This window comes from Scomber japonicus, chromosome 24 (assembly GCF_027409825.1).
Source record: "Scomber japonicus isolate fScoJap1 chromosome 24, fScoJap1.pri, whole genome shotgun sequence".
NCBI lineage: Eukaryota > Metazoa > Chordata > Actinopteri > Scombriformes > Scombridae > Scomber > Scomber japonicus.
This window is the reverse complement of record NC_070601.1, coordinates 15,008,254-15,027,410: the sequence shown is the minus strand read 5'-3', so window position 1 is coordinate 15,027,410 and position 19,157 is coordinate 15,008,254. Positions and strand designations below refer to the sequence as shown.

Sequence of the window (19,157 nt, the reverse complement as noted above, 5' to 3'; positions counted from 1 at the left end):
TGTAAACTCTCAAATTATAATTATTATTTTAAATTTCATGCTTCCATCTATTCTCTCTGAAAAAATCGGTTCACAGAATTTTGAATCAATATCAAATTTTTAAATAGAAAATCGATATTAATTGATGGATCGATTTTTTGGACACACCCCTAGCCTTTACATTCCCTGGTGTGCTGCTATGACGTCATGCTGCAGGTTTTGCCACAATAACAAATCACCAACAGTTAGAGCTTCCATATACAAACGTATTTACAGTATAATTAACTCACACTTCTTGACTGCACACAGGTGATCCCTGTTTCCCTATTTGTGTGACTTCTAAAACTAATTGGCTACACCTGTGATGCTTTACATGTGTCTGAATAAAAGGGGGCATTTAAAACCTGTATAAAATTTAGATTTCAACTTTGTGTTTTTCATGTTTCTGTTGATCACTGTCAAAAAAAGCCACATCAAATGTTCTTGCATTCAATACAACATGTACATTTCTGAAAGGGGTGAGTTCTCTTTATCGTTGCTTTAAATTTCTGGACTACTAAAATGAGCCAGTTACTACACCATTACTACAGTTTATGACTGACAGTCCTCTCTGTTATTCACCTAATTGCATAAAGTTTCTAAATATACAAATATATATATTTGACTACTTCCTTCATTAGCAGTAGCTCTTGTGAAAGCAATCCTAGCAGTATTTTGTAAATTCATACAGTACATGACCATAATTAGGAGTGGGTTATTATCAATGACTGTGCATTGAAATTAAATCAAAATCACGTAATGTTTTTTTCTCTTTTCTACATTTCTCCTTTAATATCATCTCAGTTTCTTTTCTTTTTTTAACTTTTTTTATGTATTACTTTTGAGTGCAGCACAAACAACCGAAACAAAATTGAAAAAATAGTAAAACCTCCCTCTTTGACTGTATGTGACATCATGATCCTATTGATCCAATGCACCTACACCAACATGGCCCATTATCAACATATCATCACAGTACTCATTGCAGATGTTATTATCAAAATATCATTTCACTTCCTGCCATTTAAATTTTTGCGTAGCCTCTTCCTCTAAAACTCTACTGTAAAATTTTACTTTGAAACTCATCACAGGAAGTCCTCATATTTCAGTCTGGCTGACTTCACAGTGGAGACGCATCTTTAATTTGATGCCAAGGAAGCAGGAGCTGCAGGTTTGTGTTTTGATCAGTATATTCCACTCAGATTCTATTTCATCTTGTTTCATTGGGTGATTCAGTGAATTATGTCAGTAATGATGTGACAGTGAGCTGTGTGTTTGTTTCCAAGCTGGAGAGGACCATGTGGAATATTTTCCTACAAACAACCTGACTCTCCAGACACAAGGTGAGAAAAGTGTGTTTTTTATAAAGAAATGTGATGAACTAATGTCTGACATCACTTTTTTTAAACAAATAAGTTAGTAGCAAAAAGTTTATGTTTTCCACTGTTTTGTGAAGCATTTTACAACTTAGAAACAAGTTATCTTATCAGTACAATACTTAAGATTCAAATCTCTGACTCAGTCAATCAATCTGGTGGATGGTGAGGCTCAGTGAGAACTGTAGTAGTGTGGGTTTGTACAGTGTGTTCAGTGTGTTTTTAGTTGAGTGGGCTCAGTCCAGTACAGTCCACAGTGGGCAGAGAGGTTCATCAGTTCACATGAAAGTTTGGCGCTGGGCCTTCTCTTCTCCTCCTCCTCCTCCTCTCCATTTCATTCCTTTTCATCCTCTTTCTCTTTCAAACTTCTCTTTTGTTTCATCGCCTGTCTCTGCTTTCATCTTTTGCCGCTGCCTCGCTTCTAAACTCTCCATCTGTGTCTCGCTGTCAATGTGCAGCTCAAAGGAAGCAGCCAAACCTCACACTGTATCTAAACACTAGAACTGTCCTACTGTCCCACTTCTGTGACTTTAATATTATAATTCCCATTCTCATGTCTGTGCCTGCTCCTCCAGGATGTCTTGGCCTGCTCTGTACACTCAGCTGGTGGGGGCGAACCGTCACTCCACCAGCCTGGGGAAAATCTGGCTCTCTGTGCTGTTTATTTTTCGGGTCATGGTGCTGGTTGTTGCTGCTGAGAGTGTCTGGGGTGATGAGCAGTCTGACTTCACCTGTAACACACAACAGGTAAGAATCAGTAAAATCATTTATGAAAATATGGTATATCTATTGACATGTCTTGTCACATTGGTGGATGGTGTACAGTCGAAAAAGTACTGCACACTAAGGGTTGCAGGAAAAAAATGGCTCCCTGTGAACTTCTTTATTCTGATGATAACATTCATCAATTTCCTCTCTGATATATGTTGGTATTGAGAAAGTATCCCTGCGTCCAAGAAGAGGTAACCTAAGTGTTTTCTGTAATGTATCTGTATATATTGGATATTAGATGAAGTTGTTTATGTTCATCCAGACCTTTTCTGTATATCTATTCAAAATGTGCTTTTAACATTTAAATCATCATTCAAAAAAATGGAATAGAAAAGCTAAAATCTCTATGTGGTGTGTAACGTGGTGGTTTTTGTTACTTTTTTTGAAGACAGTTGATTAGCTGTAGGTCCTGTCCTTGTGTGTTGGGAGATTTGATTTGCTGAAGGCCTCTTGATTGTTTTTCTCACCTTAATGGTGGATGAGATTGACCTAATCACCATCAGATGTGTTGCCAAGGTGTGGCCTATATAACACACCAGCATCCATCACTTTTTATGAGCTGGAGGGCCCGAAATGTCTTTATCTATACAAAGAAACGGAGCCAGAGTGTGCAACACTTTTTTTCCCTGTTCTGATAACATTTACCTGTGTGTTGATGCAACAACTCAAATACAGTGCATGCTATTAACTTTAGGCTCTGTGGTCTAATTTATTTAATCAGTTTAGGGTCCTCGATGTGGAAAATCTTGAACGATTGCCTTAAACCTACAGTGTGAATCTGTGTGTTCATACTGTGTCGATTAAGCCTATCACTGCCTGGTAAATCTCTATATTTCACAATATATGAAGTTTTTACATCTGGTGTCAGGTTTGACATTCCCGTGCTGGCTGGATGAATGCATACTGCAGATGCTCTATGGACAGAGCACATCAGAGACCTCTTACTTCTGCTTAGCTCTCTGCTAACTTGAATGGGGATAAAATCATTTGATCATGTGGCTTTTCAAATTCTTGTAGTGAAACAAGTCATTTCACAGGGGTTGTGAGACACTCAAAATAATGTTTCCACTGTTTGACAGCTGCAACAGTAGCAAGCAGCAGATCCTATTATGTAAGCACATGTAGAGTGTTTTTGTAATTACTCTCACTATCTGAAGGGGGAGACAAAAGTCCTTAAATCCAGCTTTAATGAGGCCAATGTCAGCAAAATGTAGCTATTGTTCTCAGTGGCAGACTCAGTGGCTTTATGACTTATCTGCTTGAGCTTCTGCTATACATTTTAGCTCATTCAGATCACCTCATGACGACAACTTTAAAGCAACTGACTTGAATGTCATGGCTGGTATTTGTTCTTATTGTTAGGGTGACACCACAAAGAGTCACTCTACTTTGTTTTGAAAGCTCCAAAGACTAATAACAGTGATCATGTTTTCTGTCTCCCTCTCTTTTTCAGCCTGGCTGTGAGAACGTCTGCTATGATCAGTTCTTTCCCGTCTCCCACATCCGTCTCTGGTGTCTTCAACTTGTCTTTGTCTCCACGCCAACGCTCCTGGTTGCCATGTATGTGGCCTATCGGAACCATAATGATAAGAAGAGGCTATTGCAGGTGTGTGTGCTGTTCATTCAAACATATCCTGGTGGGAGAAAAGCCTATTGTTTCATATGCCGTCTCTTCACATCATTTCATGTCACATTACGTGTCCTCACATCACGTCACATCAATTCATGTCACATTACGTGTCCTCACATCACGTCACATCAATTCATGTTACGTTACGTCACCTCATGTCACGTTACATCGTGTAATTTCATGTCACGTTACTTCATGTCACGTTACTTCATGTCACGTTACTTCATGTCACATTACTTCATGTCACGTTACTTCATTTCATGTCAGATTAAGTCACATCACTTCATGTCATGTTACTTAATGTCATTTTACTTCATTTCATGCCACATTACATCACTTCATCTCACGTTACGTCAATTCACGTCATTTCATGTCACATCACTTCATGTCATGTCACGTTCCGTCACTTCATGTCATTATGTGTTATTTCATGTTAAGTTACTTTATGTCACTTCATGTAATGTCGCATCCATCAAGTCACTTTGTCTCTTCATGTAACATTATCTCACTTCACTTCTTTTCTGGTATGTATGGAAGGCTATTTGAGCAAGTAGTTTCTAAGAAATGTCATGTTTATGCTTCCACATGTTTGGTCTTAATTATCTTGTCTTGCCATGTCATGTCATGGGTTGTCTTGTTTAATCTTGTCATATCAGGCCTCTGTGATCCTACATTTTTTTTCTGGTCATGTTTTGTCTGTATGTGATTGTGTTTTCCAGGGTTCTGGGAGAGCTGGTTTCCTCAGCAACAAGGGCCAGGAGGTAGAGTTGGAGACTCTGAAGAGACGGAGACTACCGATCGCTGGCGCTCTCTGGTGGACATATGCCTGCAGCCTTGTGTTCAGGCTGCTGTTTGAAGGAGGCTTCATGTAAAATCTGTGATTCTGATTAATAGATTTAATATTGTTGCTTTGGTATAATCATACCATCTCCATACAGTATGTGTCCCTGTCTCTCCAGGTATGCCTTGTATGTGGTGTATGATGGATTCCAGATGCCACGACTGGTGCAGTGTGACCAGTGGCCATGTCCAAACCTGGTGGACTGTTTCATCTCACGCCCCACTGAGAAAACCATCTTCACTGTTTTCATGGCCACCGCCTCTTCTATCTGTATGGTCCTGAACATGGCTGAACTTGCCTATCTTGTCGCCAAAGCTATCACCAGGTAGCGGTATTAGTCAGTAAGGCGATTCACTAAAGTATTCAGTCAGTATTTTAGCAATATTAACAGGGCTGTCAAAGTCTTAAGTCCTTCATCTGTGTTATCATCTCCTTTTCTCAGGGGTATCTTTGGTCAGAAGGAGAGGAAATCCAGCAGAGACAGGATACAGAATAAGACAAACTAGAAGCTGTTCATCAAACCTGATGAAGCAGAGACAACATGGATACATGAAGAAACACTTTCAAAGACTTACAACAAACTAAAGCTGCATAATTAAGTGGAGCACACATGAATGACCCAAAAACTGTGTAAATATAACTACAAAAGTGGACATTTTCTATGATACCCATATTATTGAATTGTAACATTTAAAGGGTGGAGAGGATGGACTCAAAACTGTATTTTTACATGGCATTTGGCCTCAAGCAAGCAGTGATATACGATGAAATAGTCTCTTATTTTCATTTGTATCTATGATTTGTTCTTATTTTGTTAGTACCCTTTGTACCATTTCTAGGATTCACCAATGTTTTCTTATTTTTGCTCTTCTCTTAGGTAAGAGAAGATTTAACAAGTGCGAGTGCTCTCAACCACTTAAAAACATCTCGCTCTCACAGTTCAATAATTGTTTGTCCAACACAAGGGAATATTAGTTTTAAATTTGAGGAACATAACACAGATTATGTTTCAAAGTAACTAGAACAAATTCATTATTCAATATGAGGTTTAAAGAAATACTCGTTTGCCCCCAATTATCAGTTTCATTACTGCTAAAGTTCATCATCTTCTTGCTATTTTTTATTTTTTTTTGGATGCATCTCTCTGAGTATTTGCACACAGCATAACACCTGTCCTTATATAGTGTTTAGGGGGCATTACTTATGCAAATAACAAACACTCTGCCACAGGACTCCAGTTTAAGCTCATCATTCAGCACACCTGGGTAAGAGCAGATGTTGGTGGTTTGGTGCATCTGGAGTTAACTTCTCTTATCTTTTCACTTAACAGAAATTTAAGAGACCATATAAGAAACAATGAAGACAGTATTGTTGCATGAAGCCCAGTGTTTCATATATATGTCAATCAGTTGACTTTTTAATCTCTGTTGATAGTACAGTTGTGTTATATGACATCTAGACAATGTAGTCTAATCTAAAATAAAGAAAACAAGCCAAAACATAGAATATTTTAATAATGCTATGATTTAGAGCCACCGTGCCCTCTACTGGCATGAAGACAACATGAGTAAAAAATGTGAGAATGTTGGTAATATTTTTTGATTTTTCATTTATTCATTAAATAACAGTTGACACAATTTCTCACTTTACTTACACTAATACATTTTTAATTTTATCTTAATCTAATAATGGTCTGATTTTTCATTCAAACATGTTTAATACTGAGAATGTGAAAACTAATCAAGCATTTAGTCACTCAACTTGGCACAATTAGATACAAGCACATGCATCACACACAAAAGCCACACAATGCATTAAACCACATTTATTCACGGTGCTATTTATTTGATAATTAACTTAATGATGCACTTTTTTTTAATAAACAAGTTGCATGTTTCGTATTTACCTCAGCAGAATATTAATCTAAATCTTTATGTCAGCACAAAATGTTGCACAATACAACAACCAATGTTTCACTATTTACTATGTGGACATATTTGAGTTATTTTATTACTTATAAACAGATCCACAGTTTGTGCTCTGTCAAAAGTTTATATATTAGGAGGCATTAAACTATTTTCCCACAATTATTAAAAGACTGGATGCAGATGGGAATTATGACTCGATGGCAAATTATGCAGACAAGCTGAAAGACGCCTGGAACATCTCCTTTTCAGGACTGGGTGACAGAGTAAGAAAAAGTTACTGCATATAAAAGAATGTCATGTAGGATGTGCAATCATATCATAAATAAGTGAAACAACGAGATGGAACTGTTGATTAGATTGATTTCCATGTGGATTTCTCCTTCCTTTTACTCCCAACTTTGGTTGATGTCTCATATTTCTGTGTTTGGGTTGAGTGGGAAATTGGGAAAGTTGTGTTTGGGTTCAGAGCATCATTTTGAGTTCAGGGTTAGGCATGAAAACACTCTGGTTATCCTTATAGGGACAAAAAATGTATTTTCATTTACACCAGATACATTCAGCGATGCACTGTATTGACCTCTGCTGGTGACCAACAGTGACTGCAAGAACATGGACAGATCCTCCCTCCCCTCCTGTAAAGGACAGTTACTGAGACTACACAAAGTTACTATAGAAAATGTTTGTTTATGAGGTGAAGTTACCCTTTAACAAACAACCATGGTGTTAAATCACTGTACTGGTCCAAAAAAGGACAATTTAAATTGTTTAACAACTTTTTTCTGTCATTCAAAGCTGCTTGCTCAGGAATATAATTATGCCTGAAATACTCACTTTTATTCTATAGTAATCATTTAAAATCTATTGTCATTTGTTTATATTTTCATGTGCTTATTTTATTTAAATACATGTTTTTGTTCACTTTTCCACATTTTGTTGACTGTTTATCAGAAACAGCCAACAAGCCTCCTGCAACTTTACAATGAATATATCATCTACTGCTAAATATTTGTTCTAAGACTATTACTACTAGCTGTGATACTATTGAATATTGAATTTAATTATCATAAAAAAAACAACTTTTCAGCAAAAAAACCCCAAAAAGAAAATAGTTGTTACAACTTTTAAAACTAGTTTTATTTGGCTTTCTGCCAGAGATGTGATGGAGTGGAGTCGCCCCTGCCCACACACACACACACACACACACACACACACACACACACACACACACAGTTCCCCCTGACCCCCCCTCTGCGCCCCCCCTCGTGCGCCCCATGCACGGGGACACCAATGTGTGACAGTGGCGGATGGCCTTGGCCACGCGGGACGCAGCCGCTGCGCTTCGCCTTCGCGGGACAGGTTCCACACGCGCCCTTTTTTTTAGACTAGACTTGCCTCACGTCTTTTTTTACTCTCTCTCTCTCTCTCTCTCTCTCTCTCTCTCCCTCTCTCTCTCTCTCTCTCCCCTCTCTCCCCCTATCTCTGTAACTCTGTCTCTCTGTGTCTCTCTCCCTCCCGCCTCCTCACCCACTAATCTCACCACCTCCTCGCTTGGACGCCTGGAGTCCAAACAAAGAGAAGAAGGAGGAAAGAAGTGAGAGAAGCAGCGCGCCGCCGGGAGGGGAGACTCGTTCAGAGGAGAGCGGTAAGCAGGTGGATGCTGGAGTGATGGTGAGGGTTGAAGTGGGAGGGAAGAGGAGGGATTATCATCCTAACACCTGCTGGATTATCCAGCACCTCTGATGCTGCGTTCACTTCCCTGTGGGAAAGAAGGCGCACAGGAAGCCACTAATATTTCATGAAGTAAATATAGGATCATTTTCTGATTAAAAAGATGGACATGGACATAGACTCACTCAGTCTGATGTAGTTCTGAGATTTTGGTCTGTTTTAATATCACCACGTCTATAATAATAATACTAATACTAATGATAATAATAATAATTACTATTTAAAAAAAAATGTGGACAGTAAATTAGGATGTTTTACAAAATAGCAATTGGCTCCCTCATGCCAGCCACCTTTGTCTCTTACAAGTATAGTGTAAGTGTAGTCAAGTCAATTTAATTTGAATAGCCCAGTATCCCAAAATATCCTCATGGTGCTTTACATTCTGTACAGTAATACAACATCCTCTGTCTGCCTAAAAACACTTTAAACAGGGAAAACATGGACGAAACTTCAGGAAGAGCAACAGAGGAGGGATCCTCTCCCAGTCGGACAGACAGACATGCAATAGATGATCTGTGTAGAGAATAGAACAAGAAAGACAAATTACAGAACAGGTTAACACATTTATAATAGATGTATAATATATAAAAGATGTGACAAGTGTAGGCATGTCAAACCAATGTTTAGTCACTTTTTTTCATCAGTCACTGAGCAAAACTGATAAGGTGTCAAAAAAAATTATAAAACTGGCATTTTAAGATATTGCGTAAAAATTGTAATTTTTCTTATTTGAATGTATAAGAAACTTACTTTAAATTCCTAGTGGCCTATTAATGTGTTTTCACTCATAATAATGTTTAAAAATGGTGCAAATTACCTGGGGGAGCCATACTTGTATATTTTATTTTTTTCCTATTTTGTGGAAATACCATAGTTTTTATTCTCTATATCTGTTTAAAAAAAAAAAAAAAAAAAAGATAAATCACCTGCAATTTCAGGCATGTGGATAACTCAGTCTGGAAACTGGCGTTAATTCATGTAATTTATTTGAGTTTTCCAATTCAGACATACCAGTGGTGGCTTTTACATTTGATTTCTCATACTAACATGGCAGCAGACCACCTCCAACTGCTTTTCTATTTGTTGCAATATTTGATTTGGGAGAGCTTGAAGTCAAAAGTATCATTCGTTAGTGTGACAGAGCTGAATGGGGCAACCAAACTCATTAGAAAACATCCATCATAATATGTTTGAACTGTGAAGTTGCTGCTTTTAATCATCAACTTGTTTTTATTATCTATATTTTCATATCTCCTTTTTTATGAATGGATATTGCTTTATTGGAACGCAAGGCTTTGACTTTCTTGAGTCTGTTTCACAAGTTTAGTTTGGGCATCATTGCACACCTTTTTGTACATTTGTGCACATTTTTGGACCCTTTGGAACCTTTGTGCTTATTTATCAACTATTGTGTTGGTACTTTAAGGCAATTAATACACCTTTACAACTTTGTGCACTTTCTGTGTATTCTTATACACTTGCTGTCTTTGAACTCTTATCAGTCTGTAGCAATTTCTTCAAGAAAAAAACATGTACATGTTAACTGCATTGACTAAGTTGTTCTCACTGAGTTATAACGTTAACGCATGTGAGTCGAGGCCGAGTAGGTGGCGTCATTTACTGGATAATGATCAGAATTGTCTTTCATCCGAACATTGCCGCTGTCTGCATATCTTGACAGGGTGTCCAGGGTGCAAACGGCAGGCCAAGAGTTAACTGTTTGACTGTTTTAGCACAAAGACCTCTGATCCATCAAAAGCACACGCCAGCCAGGACAATGTCCATCTGGCAGCTTCTCTATTGTCTGTCTTGACAGATGGTATTTCATCACGTCAACACATCATGTACATGTACACATGCCACAGTTTTACCGGTGCATCAGGAGACAGTTAATTGATTTCCTCATTTGTTAGCGGCGATTAGGAATGTTTCATTCAACTGTAGGATTTCAGAGAAGACACAAAATGTGAGCACACTTTGATTTAGCAGCATGAGGTGGATTTTTAAACTTTTAATGTATCTATGTTATGAAATACAACTTAATTTTGATATTTCATGTATGTCCTTAAGTTTGCCTGCTACTCTATCATGTTTGTTTGATGACATCATACTTTAGGAGATTTTAACTATTGGTATTACTATAATATTCTTAAAGGGAACTCATGTTTTTTGATCATATGTGTATAGATTTATTTATTTTTTTGAAGTCTAAGTGGAGAAGTGCTTGATTTTTCAGACTTTTGATTTACATCTTGTTTGTGTTTTTTTGTTTTGTTTTTAATACTAGAAGTAAAATAAGTTGCAGATGACCTCATCCAGTTGTGACAGTTTGCTGGCTCAGATATATACAGGCGTAGTGTATGCTACAGTAACTATGAGTGTGTGTGTGTGTGTGTGTGTGTGTACATATCAGTCTATCCCAGGCAAGCATTTGCCCTCCTCAGCATTCCTGGGATGTGATGAGTCCAGCATTCGACAGGGACAACCTGTTATCCACTCATTCACTTCCCACAGATGGCCAGCTATTGTCCGCTAGACAGCCAGCCCTGAGGCACATAGACACACACACACAAACTACACACAAATGCGTGCACATCTGCAAGCAAATGTACGTGTGAATGTAATATAGTAAAGACAAAGGCATGCATATACCGATTTACAAAGAGTGACATGTACATGAATACATACGGTTTTATTCTGTCTTTAAGTTTATGTTTAGCTAATTACAAAATCTTACAATTATAAAAACAAATCTAATGATGCATTTTGATTATAGTGATAAGGACCGGAGTTAGACTGATAAACAAGCTGGTTGATATTAGCATGTAGTAGATATAGCTGTATCTGTGTACATGTCAGCTGATTAATCCTTGCAAAACAGAAATGCCAAAATAAATGTAGAGATACTATCAAGTTAATTATAACCCAACTCTGCAGCTCCTCTCGGGTTAGGGTTAGGGTTAGAGTATTTTAGTATCTTTCAGCTCATTGTTTTGGTTTTACAATTGCATCTTTAACATTTTGGTTTAGTCTCACTGCTTTCATCAGTGTGATTTTTCAGACAGGCAGCTGTTTATAGAAAATATGCTCTAAAGAATCTTCATAATTCCTGTCCAAAGTTAGCAACTAGCTGGTGAATATTGGTACATTGGTATTTAACAGCCTTCCCACAGGAGAGTGACAAATTTCCCTACAGGGAGAATAAAGTATATCGTATAGTATTGTATCGTATTGTATCGTATAGTATCGTATTGCATCGTATTGCATCGTATTGCATCGTATCGCATTGTATCGTGTTGTATCGTATCGTATCATATCGTATCGTATCGAATGTCTAAATAGGCACCTGTGGTGGTTGAGCAGATATTTCTGTGCCAAGTCTTCTTTTTAATAAGCTAACAGTCACTAAACATGGATCTGTTTAGTTGTGTCGTGTGATAAATTGACTAGACATGGTGTGATCACTTAAAGAGTTTAGTTAATTTAGGTTCTTATTAGGTTCTTATAACTATTTCAGTGTAGATTAACTCATTATAAATCTCTTAAAAAGGATATTTGACATTGAAAGGTAAACGACAATGTTGTGTGTGACACTTGTAGAGTTAACAATAGCATTTTGTTTCTCCGTTACAGATATTGTTTTTCTTCTGATCTCTGGTCGATGGATTTATCACTAACAATACAACAATATTTTAGTAAGTCTGTTTTCATTTTCTGTTGTCTCAGTGTCTCCTCTGACCCCATACCATGTGATAGACATTTCTTTCAGGCCCTGGTCTGTTCCATTATTGAAAGGAATTTCAGTACAGACTGGTGATAAAACCCTACAGTCTCTTAGACCTCGTTTGTTGTCAGGATTAACAGCTGTCCTTACTGACTGGAACTACATTCACCACATGGCCACAATATCAGTAAACAATTGGAAACTAGTGTCGCTTTTAGGCTATTATGAACATGTGGCAAAGTCGTCTGTAGGTTACGAATTCCTATTATGGAATTTGAAACATTTTAAATGATGTCTGTTAAAGACTAAAGATGACTGGATATGAACTATGTAAGCTAGACAACAGACAAGTAATAAACAAGTGAAAGTTGAATGATGACTGATTTTATTTTCAGAGTAGTTGACAGACCTCCCAATTGTGGACCCCAACTATCTGACTATTGTCCTCACTTGTGTTTGAGAATATTGAATAATTTAGATAATCATGGGTTCCATCAACTGAATGATCCTCGCTGAGAATAAACTCCTAGAGATTTTTCTTATCAAACCAATTGGTATCCCAAAAAAAACGATATCCCAAAAAAACCTCGAAACCAACCAGCTATAAGCCTCTATTGTTGTAAACTATGAAAACACGTCAATGTGCCATATGATGCTCTTGGACATGGCCATCCTCGTTTATTTTACACCAGTCTCATTCTGGTGTTGTAATTACTCATATCCACAAAAATGTGTATTAATCCACTGTTGAAAATAGTCCCCAACAAATATACTGTTTTCTCCTACTTGACATTGGGCTAAAAGAAAAAATAAAGTAGGAACCAATGGGTTTGCGGCTGAGAACCACAGACAGGGTAGGGAAGTAGTAAAGACAGACTAACATTTTTGGTGTCTTCATATATTTTTTTGATCACAAGAAAAATAAATATATATGTATATAATATATATAGAAAAATGAAGACTTATCCTTTAAAACAAGTCTTCATTCCTATAATATATTTCATAATGTATCCACCTTCTCCATACAGTATTTCTGCTCCCTTCCTGCCTCCTGCTCATCCTCACAGGGGCTTCTTGTTTCTCTCTCCAGGCTAGAAAATCGAGTGAAGCATGGGTGACTGGAGCTTTCTGGGGCGGCTGCTGGAGAATGCTCAAGAACACTCCACTGTGATTGGAAAGGTGACCCATTGACCGTTGAATGATTGAAATCATAACCCCTTTCCTCTCAGATAATCCTTTGCTCACAATAACTGCTCCGATTTTGTAACCTTTTGTCCTTCCTCTTCAGGTTTGGCTGACCGTCCTCTTCATCTTCCGAATCTTGGTGCTGGGTGCAGCAGCCGAGGAAGTCTGGGGTGATGAGCAATCTGACTTCACCTGTAATACCCAACAGCCTGGTTGTGAGAACGTCTGCTATGACGAGGCCTTCCCCATCTCCCACATCCGTTTCTGGGTGCTGCAGATCATCTTCGTCTCCACGCCTACCCTCATCTACCTGGGACATGTGCTGCACATTGTCCGCATGGAGGAGAAGAGGAGGGAAAGGGAGGACGAGCTCAGAAAGGCAGGACGGCACCAGGAGGACCATGACCCCCTGTACCACAATGGAGTTGGAGATGGAGGTGGTGGTGGGAAGAAGGAGAAGCCACCAATCCGTGACGAGCATGGGAAGATCCGGATCCGTGGGGCATTACTGAGGACCTACATCTTTAACATCATCTTCAAGACCCTGTTCGAGGTGGGCTTCATCCTGGGACAGTACTTCCTCTATGGGTTCCACCTGAGGCCGCTCTATAAATGTGGTCGCTGGCCCTGCCCCAACATTGTGGACTGCTTCATCTCCAGGTTAGAGCCACCTTCTATTGTAGGATTTGTTTATTTCAGTTGTTTCACTGATTTTCTTCTTGTTTGTCAGTGTGGTTCATTTGCAGTTCTCCTATGCACTGAAACTGTTTCATATCCATTTGATCAATTGTGACAAACCCTGCCATTACTGTTGCTATGCTTGTTAAGCTTTCTGAATAATGTGCTCCTTAGCTTATTTAGCTAGTTAGCTAGGCATGGTAATGATTGCAGCTAATGTTAGAGCAGATAAACACACTGTTAAAAACATTTCATATAAAGAATATTACGCTACACATAATCATAGAGTTTCCTGTTGGCATATTATGTTAATACAGGCGATTTTTCCTCTAATACACATATTGTGTGCAGATTTGTATGCATTTACTTTTATATAAAGGTTCAGTTCAGCCAAATTCTCTGGCCCCTCCCTAACCCTGACATAATACTCTATATATGTCGTTCATGAAACCCTTTCAACTGTGGTAGCAGTTGCTGTGTCGTGACTGTCAAAGCCATGCTGGATTCTTTCCAGCACAAACACAGAAAGCACACATCCCCTGTGTGGTAACATAACCACAAGTCTACGCTTCATACAGCCATTTGATCCCCCCAACACCCCCTACTACTCCACATTTTTTAATATGATGTGAGGGAGAGATCTAGCAAAATTTGAGTGTGTACTTACTTTTTAAAACTATTTTTGTTGTTGCAGGCCTACTGAAAAGACAATCTTCATCATCTTCATGCTGGTGGTTGCCTGTGTGTCTCTGCTCCTTAACATGCTGGAGATCTACCACCTGGGCTGGAAGAAAGTGAAGCAGGGGGTCACCAATGAGTTTGTACCTGACAGTGATTCACTGATGATGGGTGCAGATGAGCCTGGAGACGCGGAGACGATTCCTGAGCAGACCGCTCCGTCAGTGCTTGACTGTTTGCCGGCGTATGCCAGGGTGAGTGTAGTGGGGGCAGATGGAGGATCCTACAGTACAACTGAGGTCTCCTTAAACCCTAACATGGCAAACGCCCCTGTCAAGATGGACGGCACAGCATTCCACCCAGATGACTTCCTGTCTTCCTCTTATTATGGCAGCGGTGACAAAGGGAGCAGTGGGAGCCGTGGGCAGCTGACGCCGGTGGAGCAGAACTGGAGCAACATGGCGCTGGAGCTCAACAATCTGGATGGAAAAAACTCCTCCTCCTCATATCCGCCTCCTCTTCCTTCTCCTCCCATCTCCAACTCCTCCTATCCACATGAGGAGACAAATCCACCACCTCCTCAAGGGGAGCAACACTCCACATATCCTACACTTCCTCGTAATACCCCTCTTTACCAGCCCTCAGAGGCGCCGATGGATGAGGAAAACACGGCACCGTGTACACTCCCATATGACGACTTCACAGTGGTTACCAAAGCGGAGATGCATCAGCCTCCTGCTGCCACGGCGACAGACATCCGGAAGCCAAGACGGGCCAGCAAGAGCAGCAGCGTCCGAGCACGCCCTGATGACCTGGCAGTGTAGCTAAAACACACACTCACACATTAACACAAGCATGCATACATGCTGTATACACATATGCAATTTTCCCACACACGCACAATGTATTTAACAACACACAATCATGCCCTCCAGCAAAAGACTGATGTCTGCAAGACAGATGTTAACCCAAAGAGATCAAGCTGGAGTTGGTCACTTATTTTAATCTCACAACTATTGAACCAGAGGGAAGGATAAAAACAGTTTGGCCAAGTTGCACTATTGGCACCTTGCTGATGCCCAATCTGCATATTAGTAACAATGTCATTTCTTAAGACACCAGCTCATAGAGACTTTGCAGGTGTGTCAAAAAATCTCCTAGCAACACATCTGGAGTCATTTTGGAGAATTCAGTGGCAAAATTGCTGTGAACACATGACATCCATTTCCATTAAATTTCAATCAATCAAAATACTGTAACCACCTCATCATGGCTATTCACATAACTTAAAAAATATGATGAAATGTTACAAAATAACTTTATAATTCATACAAAAGGATTATGTTCGCACAATTCTATCATCATAGTAAAATACATACAATTAAGTTCAAATCAAGTTTAATCATAAATTCACAACAAGATAAAAAAAGGAGCAGCTACAAAACACATAACAAAGGAACTAACAATGAAGTTTAAAAAAAACGCACAGTGCACAAAGCTGCAGTATCAGAACAATATCATCCAAAGTGCCTTTGATTTTTTAGACACATACAAAGTTCTAGTGTGGATATTGTTATTTTTATGACGTCTATTGCTTTTGACACTTTTGTTAAGCGCGACCATGTTAGAGGTGAAGCTCAGTAAGAAGTAATACCACTCGGTTCATGACTTTGTACACTTCACAATCAAATGCCCTAATCAGATAGCATAGATAGCATTTGCTGTTTAGTGAGTCAAAAAAGTGATATGACGTAAACACAAAATAAATCTGTGATAAAGTGCTTCTAGACTAAAACGTGCCTTGTTTATCCTGTACTGTGAAGAGAATAGTTTAGTTTGTCCAGAGTAGAGGCTTCATAAATGGCCTCAGGTCTGTGTGCTAACAATAAAGCTAGAGCTGGGAGTCCGTTAGCTTAGCTTAGGTTTAAGACTGAAAACAGCAAGCCAGGCTCACTCAATTTATCAATTTAGCAACACTTAATTTCACTTCTTACCATGTTGTAACTCATGTGTCTATACACAAACCAAAATGAAATGTTGTAGTTTTACAGGGTGTTGCTAGAACTACGTCTGTCTGCGCACGTTGACATCATGTTGTTCAGACTAATTATCTGACTGTATCAGATAAATTGTTCACGTCAGGCTGGTAGTATTACAGAGTTGAAAATGTCATGAATTTCTGACAGCTACGGTATGTCCCACTTGATTTAAAGACCTACATTAATGTCAAAATTGCCAATGCTAGTGTAGCTAACGTAGGCTATTTAAATGGTGCGACTATAAGGCTAATAGTTTGCTTTATCAAACTAAATAATGCTAAGTTTCCCACTTCTTCCCATTATATCGAATGAATGCAGCTTTAATGGTGCTGGTAGGCATATTTATTACCTTTGGTGCAAACTAGGCTAGCTACTCCCCCTTGCTTCCAGTGTTTAGGCTAAGCTAAGCTAATCATCTTCTGGCTCTAGTTCCGCAGTTAACACATAGGCATGAGAGTGGTATTGATCTTCTCATCTAAGTGTTGGCAAAAAAAGTGAATAAGCGTGGAACTATTCCTTTAAGCAATACAAACAGTATGATCTCACTTTCTCAACCAAAAGCTGATGATCTCCAAAGTGGCTGCCAGAGTGTGTGTTACAGCAGCTAAAAGCTCACATATGAATTATTTTCTTGGCACAAATGGACAAATTAAGGAGCCAACATGCCTGCCACTTACTCATCTGGCCATACTCACTTTTCTTTGGAGAAGTTGGATGGGGTATATACACACTTACATACACATACACACACCTGCAGTATATATGCATATATATAGCCAGCACAGACAGGAAAGGTTATAGTGATGATGATGATGATGATGATGATGATGATATGATGATGATAATGATGATGATGCTGATGATGATGATTGGCTTAGCGGCAGCAATACTATATTCTGTTATTTTCATCCTTCTTTTTATTTCTTTGCTGGGAGACATCAGAGAGGAGGTTTGCACTTTTGTTTCTTTATTTTATTTTTTTTTCTTGTGACGTGATGATGGAGCTGTGTGTCTGTTGAACCTGTCTGTCTGTGTGTACTGCTCTCACTCAGCCTGTAGTTTCAATGAAGAGAGGGATGCCTTTACATTCGGACAGAACAGAAGAAGACTAGAGGAAAGAAATAAACGCAGTCCCACCCTGAGACATAGTCCTTAGGCTTCGCAGGCTGTGTGTATGTGTGTGTGTGCGTGTGTGTGTGCGTGCGTGTGTGCGTGTGCGTGTGTTTGTGTAGGTACCATAATCTTGTTTCAGTGTTTCCAAAATGACATCTCTGCTGTTACATCAGGGTAAACTATATAGAGTATATAAATATGTACATATATAATGAGCAGTAGTAATGATAGGCTACACAGGATGTTATACAGAACTACCTACATTTTAAAAAAAGTTAGTTTCTGGTCAAGCTGCAATTTATAGAGACCTCGAAAACCAAAAATCTAAACTGCTTTGCCTTATTCTGACATTGGCCCCACTGGTCACTTTATACAAAAATCCAATGTTAGAAGAGTTGAGGTAAATAAAAACAATATCCTTAAGGGCTAAACTACATTTCATCAAGTTCTTTATTGAGAAATCTTTAGTTTTGCGGCTTGGACGGAGCGTAAAAATCAATACACCTTCTTTCTGATGCTTGTGTTTGCAGTGTGTTACAGAACGGTTGAGTTCCCCCTAGCTGTTCTGTATAGGAGGACTTTAAGTTATTTTTCTAGACTAGCTGTAGAATATACAGTAGCTTTTAGATTTTTGGAGGAAAAAAAGAAAGCAATATGATCTAAAAAAGTGATCAAATTTATCTGTTTGTTTGTAACAGACATAAATTTTCCCATTCTTCTCATGAATTCCTGCCAATAAGACAGAAAATGGCTCAAATAAGTTCAATTGTATTTCCTTACAACAACTTCCCAACAGCTTTAATTTATCCAATCATGATATTCTAATATTTTATCCAATGTTCAGGAATAAAAAGTGTAAAATGTAGGTTAGTAGCAAGATGACAAGGAAGAGTGGTTTGGGGCAAATTGTGTTTTGGGTTTGTGTATCTTTGTGTTTCTCTCTGGGCTGAATATTAAGATACTTAATTATAATACTTGAAATAATAGAAAAAGTTCTAGACTATATCACGTGTTCAAATTAGTGTTGACCATAAACAGAATAACCTAAAGAAAGTACAGTTAGATTCAATACTTTCAAGCAGATCTGGTGAAATGTTATACCATCAGATGACCCATGACACTGTTACATAGTTTCAATGCTATGGGTGTCAACCTTCTCCTAAATGAAGATGATAGTCGCACTGCATGAGATTTTTTTTTACTGCAGCTAGTTGCCAAATCTTTAAGTGCTTCGATTGATAGTTATATACTGAACAACTAAATCAGTATATCAGCTCATCTGCATTAATGGCAACTTGGAAATCATGAGCTTAATTATCAGAGTTGTTAACATTCAAACTTTTAGGGTAGAAAAGCCATGGTGTACATGATTAAGGTAGCTTAGATTAGCATTAGCACAGATGCTACCTCATAACATTGCCAATGTTAACTTCAGGTCGCAATGTCTG

At 38.6% G+C, this 19,157-nt stretch overlaps 2 protein-coding genes across 2 annotated transcripts; both read left to right on the top strand.

Annotated features, from left to right (window-relative positions):
- The first annotated feature begins 1,970 nt into the window (after nt 1-1,970).
- Nucleotides 1,971-4,965, top strand: LOC128354195 (gap junction beta-6 protein-like). The gene is made up of 4 exons (XM_053314462.1): nt 1,971-2,141; nt 3,619-3,773; nt 4,541-4,663; nt 4,755-4,965. The coding sequence occupies exons 1-4, from the start codon at nt 1,971-1,973 to the stop codon at nt 4,963-4,965; spliced, it is 660 nt and encodes a 219-aa protein (XP_053170437.1).
- Nucleotides 4,966-13,126: 8,161 nt separating this feature from the next.
- Nucleotides 13,127-15,381, top strand: LOC128354105 (gap junction alpha-3 protein-like). Its single transcript, XM_053314360.1, has 3 exons — nt 13,127-13,195; nt 13,305-13,861; nt 14,574-15,381. Exons 1-3 carry the CDS (start codon nt 13,127-13,129, stop codon nt 15,379-15,381), a joined length of 1,434 nt encoding a protein of 477 aa, XP_053170335.1.
- The last annotated feature ends 3,776 nt before the right edge of the window (nt 15,382-19,157 follow it).